Below are 8,177 nucleotides of genomic sequence, written 5' to 3'. Positions count from 1 at the left end.
TCTTCTACATCTTAAACCCTAAACCTCAATAATTAACCTCCATATCTATCTTTCTTATTTCTCCATTTAATCAAACAAATCCATAGCGTAAAATCGCCTAGGTTTTTTTAAGGAGAACACAACCATAGTGTTTGTTTCCACGAATCGCATTTATTGTTGAAAAATCTGCACCAGAAAGTGACAAACCATTGTGTTTAATTCAGAGAAATTCGATGAAAGATTAATCTGTTGGATCCAACGGTAACAGGATTTTCCATTGGCTTCTTCACGCATCTGTCGGAGACTCTCCCAAAACATCGGATCCGCTGGAAAACTGAACATGATAGGCTACAATAATCCATCGGATCAATACTTATTTACATCGGATTCAATAGAATAATATGGTTATTTTGTAAACTTTTTGAAACCATAGTTGTATTTGGAATGTCTTGGTAAAAATTGGTTATTTTAGGAATTTTTCCTAATTTATAATGTTATCATCATACAAAAGTTTTATGAAAATATATTTTAGTTGCATTTATCTTGCCAAACTCGTCATAAGAAACTGCGATGAAGTCCCAAACTCTATTAGTCCAATTCTCCTTTTTATATTTGTTGTTGCCTTCACAAGTTAACCTAGTCTCCTTAGGAAACCGAGATGCTACAGTATTAGTTTTCTTTGTGCATATTTAGTCAAGCTGAATGTATATGCTTGCATATTAGGTCCCTGTAGTTTGTTGTGTTATCGGTGTATGCCAAGTGTTATTATAACCTTATTTTGGGCATCTGCCTTGTATAATATAGTTTTAAGTTTCGCACTTGGAATCCCAGTATACTTTTATGTTTCGATGTCGTAGAGATTCCAACGAACAAACGAGAAAGAAAGGTTCTAATTATTGACAATACTTTTTATTTGGTTACAGTTGACTTATAGTCTGACCTCCTAATTAGCTCAAAACACTTATATAATCAAATAGCAAATTCATTCGGTTATGGTGTAACAACCTTACAACCGTGACGCAACGCACTATGAAAACATCTAGTAAATACAACCAAAAGCCCATGGCTCAAGTGGCTTTTGTTGATTTCTCAAAACGATCAGATAAGAGAAAAGAATAATTCTCTAAATCTCCTCTTATATTATTCAATTCCAATGTGAGTAGATATCCTAATTTGTAAAACCGATTTTAACTTTCGACTTGTGGATCTTAACATTTTTTGTTGAACCCTTTCCTTCTTTCCACGTTCTTCGCTATTACTCGTAACTGCTTCACACCTAAAAAACAATAAAAACAATCCAAAGTAGACTCCGTCTCACAAAACAGATGTTTCACAAATTAACGGGACATGTGTATGATAAATGCATTAGATATGGCGAAAATTTAGTGTTTAAAGTGTTATAAAACATGCCAAAAAATGCAACTAACAATATCATTATTCATGCTAACCGGTAGAGTTCCTTTAGTATCCGATGGAGTATCAACTACGAATTAGTAACGCTAACCACCTTTTGTTTAGGAATCACAAACGGATCTTTCTATCCGTGAAAGTGTAGGGAATCCGTTCGTAGAATAATAATAAAACACAAATTTTATTAATATGAACTACAATATAAAATAAATAAAGCGGTAAATTACAATACTTTGAAATGAAAGTTACAACTAATTAAACAAGTACAAGGATACAAAATAAATAAAACAAGTAATCAGAGCTGAGGATTCGTGTTCAACACGGTTCCTTTAAAACAGATTGTAGGTCTCCCAAGAGAATTCGTCTGTTTCCTATGGTACAACAACAGAAGTAGTTAGTACTGTCGGGGAGGACCGAGCACCCAAATTGGAACTCGAAACATCACTGAAAGGAGTAGAAACAGAAATATGACAACCTTCACGAGTGTTTGTGTTTTGAGTGTTTGTGTTTTGATGTAAGTTGGTGATTTTGTAAAAGTGAAAGTAAATATATATTTGCAAGACTCATCTTGCTCATATATATATATATATATATATATATATATATATATATATATATATATGTATATATATATATATATATACTTGCAAATATATATATATATAGTGAAAGTAAACTCTTGAGTTGGACAAAAATTGATAATCATAATAAGTGACATTGAACGTCTTTAATGTCTTTTATTATTTTAATCAATTCAATCAACTCTCAACCTTTCATATGATGCATGATAGCGTGTGACCTGTACATGGACCAGCGGAATGCGCAATCCAACATCGCAAGCAGTCTGCTCCACCAATGTGGGACAAGTTCCCACCAGTGGGGGATTTACACATAAATCTCAGGAGTAACATTAAATTTTTTTTACTATATTTCATACAATAAACGAAACAAAAATATAAACATGATAATATTTAAACACATGGGGTGCAAATTTCTCCTCTTACGTTTTTAAAAGCTTGAAATCGAGTCATTACATAACCTTCTTTTACTTTATCAAATATTTATCTTTCGACCAAAAACATTAAAACATTGTTCAAATACTTATCGCCCATTCGCTTGCGCAACTCGTATCGATAAGCTTCATTTTAGAAAATCATATTTCAACAGTTGCGCTTGTAATCAGTAGAACCAACACTAGCTTCAATATTCAATAAAACAAAGAAAAAGTAGTGTTTTCTGATTTTCACCATAACACGAGTAAGGTCACACATTCCACCCTATATTGCAAATTTATCATCTTCCTTTAAAGTGTGATCAAAGGTCGGGTTATCCACCCGAGATACACCATCTTTCTTCATTACTAAAATCATTTAGATATATCTCTGAAAATGCCACTACCTTAGATATGTCAAACTTGGAAAACGAATCTCATAGATTTAAATAAGACATTTTCTAACAATCTAATTGAGACCTCACTGAATCTATTTCCAAGTTCTTAAATTTGCATATCCAAAACCTTACTAAAAACATCAACCTTAAAATGATAATTCTGCTAAGCGTGATCTGTTTGACGTTTGTCGTTCAAACAAAAGAAAAATGGTTAATTATTTTTACTTTCTTTGGGATATAAACTATTTTTTGGCTTTAATTGACTTGAACTTTTAGAAAATGATGATTCTTTTGAGCATGTTTATTTTTTATTTTTCTTGTTTAAACCAAAGAAAAAAAGGTTAATTTTTTTATTTACTTTAGTTTGGGCTTTATTTAATTTGAACTTTTAAATTTGTTGGGCTTTAAACAAATAGGGGTAACGTAATATTTTTTCAGGGTAGCGATATACTAAACCAACCCAAAACGTAAAAAAAATTACACTACCGATGAAAAGTTGAGGGGTACCCTAGTTATATACTACATCTTATGTCCGTTTTATACACTGTTTGGTTCGTTGCTAAGCTCTCACAACATAGAACACAAACAAAATGGTTAACAATTATATTTACCGTAGTTACATATATTTTAACTATGTCCAAAATGCGAAAAATAAATATTTATACTTGATGAAAAAAAAAACTCATTTTTTTTCTATTAATCAAAATATTTCCAACAGAAAGTCATATGATTTATACTATTACTATAACATGATGAATTGAACAATAAATATATACACTGACTCTTTTAAATACACAAAACCAATTGTTAATTAACTGTATATTAAGTTGGCCCAAGCATCTAAAACATAGAATAAAAGATGCAGATGGAACTTCAATATAAGTAACAAAAAGTTCAGAAAATCGAACACAACATGTTTACTAATTAATAAAACATGAAATACAATTTACAACTTATAAGTTACATTGATCAAATGGTTACTAGATAGAAAATGTTTCACCGATCTTTCAAATTTCTTTTATCTTCCATGCTTCGTTAGACTGGTGTTTTGCTCCAATCAACATCATGTCCAATACATTATATATATATGATGTATTGGTATGATCTCAATGCAACAAAATCAACAAATATAGATAAGGATCACTTGAAATTTTGGCGGTAAACGTACTACTAGGAAAAAGTGAGCTGGATGCGTTGTGCAAGATCCTCAGCACTCAACTTGCATTCGATTCCAATCTACCAAAATTATAAACCAGAATTCAACATAAATCTTTCTTAAATCACTATAAGTACAAATAGCCAGAGTAGTATTATATTATTTATTTATTATTATTTTTTTTTTAACTTTCACCCAACAAATTGTTCACTTAATATGTCAGGTTTTATTTTTTTTTACTTAACATCATTGGTTATGATGTTAGCAATGCTCCAATAAGACTTAAGTTGAATTGTGGGTAATTTTGGAGTAGTTGGTCCTGCATCCAACACTTTTAGAAACAAATGAAGTATATACTTAATTAAGGCATGCCTGCATGCAAGACATGTAAACAAAGTGCTTTATCAGAGAACTAAATAAAGATAGGCTCACCTTTATGGTAAATGAGTTAATCATTGTGTCATCAACAGTGTTGACTGTAGCCTGAAGAATTTCAAGAGATAAGTCTTCAAGAACCGACATTATCTTCGTTGCTTGTCCTGGTAACGGAGATGATACAGTCTTTAGAAGAAGATTAGCCCCTGAGAACTTTACCTCAACATCGGCAATCGAAGACTTCGAATTGGCAACAAGCTCATTAATGGTGTCAGAATTAGATGAAGAATTACAAGGTGAAGCTGGTGCTGTATAAGACATGGATGATAGAGATTGTAGGAATGAAGTGGTAGATGGCAACCAGTTGTGCCTGTATGGGCTCGTTGATTGTGGTGTCCTTGTAACAAAATAGAAGACATCAGCAACCGGAAAAAACACAACAGAAAATTAATTTCTGCAATTATATATTCTGTATCTAGCAACTTAATTTTATCATAGAAAAGAACAAATCAATATGTAGACATATATATGGAAACCTAACCAAAACAATGTTTTTTATTGCTATGTATGATAGTTTATACTATTGTACACGAAGTGTCATTAAATATCTTAACTATCAGTTTTCTTTTATGCACAACTATTAACTAACTTACAAGTCTAGATTAATATCTAACATTGTCTCATATGGAAATCAAGAATCATATTATAACCGTAAACCGATTATAATAATGCATAATAATAAGTAAAACTAGATCATAATAACAATAGTTTAGTTTATATAACCTAATATCCCCCCTAAACTAAACTTTGTTTACAGGCTAGTTTAATTAAAGAGATAATTTGATCTACATCTTTCTCATTGAATGCATAATTCGATTAACAATTTCTTTTGCGATATGATGCTTGCTTAATTTTCTTTGTTGATTATATTCCTTGTTAATAAGTTCTTGCCTTTTCCATCTCAAAGTAGTTGTCTCGAGCACCACATATATTCCTTGATGCAACTCTGATCACTTGCATTTGTATAATTGTATTCATCATTATCACTTGATCGCCTGCTCTAGTTTGTTGGGTTTCAAATCTCTCTATCTCGTATGCTTGTGGGTACAGCAATCGAATCGGAATCTTAGTATTGATTATAATATTTATGTGTGAGAGTGTACACTAAATTTGAGTATGAATAAATCAGTTTCATCTAAAAGATAAATCCTATATGCAAGCATTATTTGGTCGATTTCTTGGTGTTCGCTATATATATGATCGTTAATTTGATATCCATTCCAAGTGTATACCATGTACTAGCCTTGAACAATAATGTATTGAGTTTGTCTCAACTGAAAGATTAAGGTTATGACGTAACTGTTGAAGGGGATAAGTGTTACATCACTATGTTTGATTAAAGAAATGAATCAAGTAATAATCAAGAATGTGATAATCCAGAAAATACTTATAACAATAATTTTAGATGATCAAACATAAGAATAGTATGATGTTTATGTTGATCATGAGAAGAAAGATTCGGATGTCCAGAATGTTGGACAGTCTACAATCTTGGACAGTCTACACACATGATTATGTGACGATGAGTAAATAATCTTTGAGAGAAGAATTCACTAAATTCGTGAAGTGTTTTTACAAGAGCACTTCGATCAAACTAGCAAAGAATACCCACCAAAACTTCCAAGTGGTGATGAAATCAATTTGTTCGATCTATATTTATATACGGGAGAAGCAGGCCGGTGATCGATTATAGGCAAGCTACTAAAACTGGTAAATGGTTAGACATAGCATTAAAGATGGGTTTCCAACAATGCTATTTAACTTATACAGCTGGTTATATATATAGACCTAATGGCTTAGAAGTGTGAACTCGAGAAAAAGGATGAGGCACATGTTTATTCTATTTCCATTAGCTTTTATGACAGAAAAGAACATTTAATTCTGCAGTAATATATTACAGAGTAAAAACTTAACCATAAAAGAATTCTTTAACTGCTGTCATCATTGACGCTTTATATACGTAACATTTTTTTGAACGACAAAGAATCTCACGTGTAAACCCACCCTTTCGGGGCTATGTCCAAGGTCGACTTCTCGACCGTTGTGAGACCGTATCCCCTGATGCGCGGGAACCGGATGGAATCCGTAAACCCTCGCCCCTTGTCGGGCTCGAACATGGGATTAAAGCCTTGATCTGTCCCTTCACCCAGATACCCTTCGAATTGGCCCAAGTGAGAATCGAGCATGCGTCTCCACTAAGGGAGGGCATGCCTCTTACCACTAGACCAACTTCTCAGGATTGACGCTTTATATATAACTAGCACAAAATATATTAACTGCTTTTTTTCTTTTTAAATATTCAGTGCATCTTACAGTTATTAACTAAGTTACAAGTGAAGATTAGATCTGACAAACCTGGGGCTAATGGGCAAGCTTGGCCTTGGGCTCAAAGGTGGTTTTCTAGGGCTCAGAGGTAGGGTTCTGGGACTTGAAATGAGTCTTGGGCTCAGCACATCACTGTACACTTTTCTTTTCTTCTTAGCTTCTAAAGATTGCAGGACTTGTTGCAATTCAGTGATGTAGTCAATTACACCTCCAATTATTGAAGCTTGATCTCCCTATAGTTTGTATAAACACATGATAAGGGGTCTTTAAAATTGCATATTAAAGTTTTGAATAATTAGTTTAAAGGTTGCTTGCTCAAAACTATCTCATGAAACCGCATAATTATACGCATGTACATGGCTTCAATATAAGAGAAATACAGTGAGTGGTTCGGGATGGCAAATGCCGCAAAACCACCATATTTACACCTAAAGCAAGATGAATGATTAGTGTATTATGCGGTTTTTATAGTTCTGGACATAATAGTTTTATAAGAAACTGCGCGCCCTATTTATATTATTAATACATGACTAGACTATCCTAAAACTCCCTCATAATCATATACATGATGAACACATTTATTCGAATATCGTGTCTGGTTGTCCATTTTAAATAAACGAGAGAACAAATGGATGGAGTATGATATACCCGTTTGACATAAAAACAAGGCATTAGCGACCGGAGGATCGCCAAGTGTTCGTTCATTGTCTTCCTGCGGTTCCTCTCCACGGTGACATGATTCATTTTCAACGACCCATCTAAACTCTCACAGCCTTCATCTACTTTTTTCCTCTTGGTTCCTCGTGAAAGCGCCTCAAGCTCAACGTCCACAAGTTCTTGAACATCACTGGAAGAGATTGATTTCTGCGAAGTGAAATTGTGATCAGAAACGCCCTCTAACGCCTCCAGAATACTGAAGATGTCGTCGGACGAAGTTCCACCAAAGTGGTCGGCAGAAGGGTCGAAGAAATCAGGTGAAAAGTTAGCCATTTTTGATCGTTTAGAAGCTGTAGTAGTTAAGTTAATTGGAATAAAAGTAGAAGGTAGGTTGATGGGGAGATAAAAGAGATCCTAGAAGGGTATGAAAGATAGTGTTTCCTTGTTGAGATCTTGTGAGGATAGAGGCCAAAATCAGGAAATATTAATAGGCAGGTTATGGATGGTGACTTATCTATCGACATCATCCCCCCCCCCCCCCCTCGCTCTCTCTCTCCAACCATGATTCTCCTATCCTTTTTGTGAAGCATGCATGCTACTACTTAATTAACCAAATGATACAACATAATGTTTGTGTAATGATAGATCGAACACGTACTAGTAATTAATGCAACCGTCTTAATTAAGGGCGAGTGTCTCTCTTCGTCCATATGTACGTAGTTTTCACTCTAGCTATCTTCATGTACGTCACTACTAGAACTAGAAGACAAGGGTTTTACCGATTGTGAAAGTAGTCTCCCAAGGAATACTCTAGTTTTTTGTCAAC

General features: G+C 33.6%; 1 protein-coding gene across 1 annotated transcript; it reads right to left on the bottom strand.

Annotated features, from left to right (window-relative positions):
• Positions 1-3,948: 3,948 nt before the first annotated feature.
• LOC143589614 (transcription factor SPEECHLESS-like) lies at positions 3,949-7,684 on the bottom strand. The gene is made up of 4 exons (XM_077070331.1): positions 7,343-7,684; positions 6,725-6,927; positions 4,367-4,706; positions 3,949-4,014 (listed from the first exon to the last, which is right to left on the bottom strand). Exons 1-4 carry the CDS (start codon positions 7,682-7,684, stop codon positions 3,949-3,951), a joined length of 951 nt encoding a protein of 316 aa, XP_076926446.1.
• Between the last annotated feature and the right edge of the window lie 493 nt (positions 7,685-8,177).

This window comes from Bidens hawaiensis, unplaced genomic scaffold (assembly GCF_021521415.1).
Source record: "Bidens hawaiensis isolate Kalapana, Puna unplaced genomic scaffold, B.hawaiensis_p1.1 tig00037656_1, whole genome shotgun sequence".
NCBI lineage: Eukaryota > Viridiplantae > Streptophyta > Magnoliopsida > Asterales > Asteraceae > Bidens > Bidens hawaiensis.
The sequence above is the reverse complement of the archived record's forward strand: the minus strand, read 5'-3'. Positions and strand labels throughout refer to the sequence as shown.

What these genes read in the sequence shown, in the direction of transcription:
- LOC143589614 (XM_077070331.1), bottom strand. Translation starts at nt 7,684, where the DNA reads ATGGCTAACTTTTCACCTGATTTCTTCGACCCTTCTGCCGACCACTTT. An exon ending in AGCTTGCCCATTAGCCCCAG is followed by an intron (nt 4,707 to 6,724) that starts GTTTGTCAGATC and finishes TTTTGTTACAAG; the next exon opens with GACACCACAATCAACGAGCC. An exon ending in TTAACTCATTTACCATAAAG is followed by an intron (nt 4,015 to 4,366) that starts GTGAGCCTATCT and finishes TAATTTTGGTAG; the next exon opens with ATTGGAATCGAATGCAAGTT.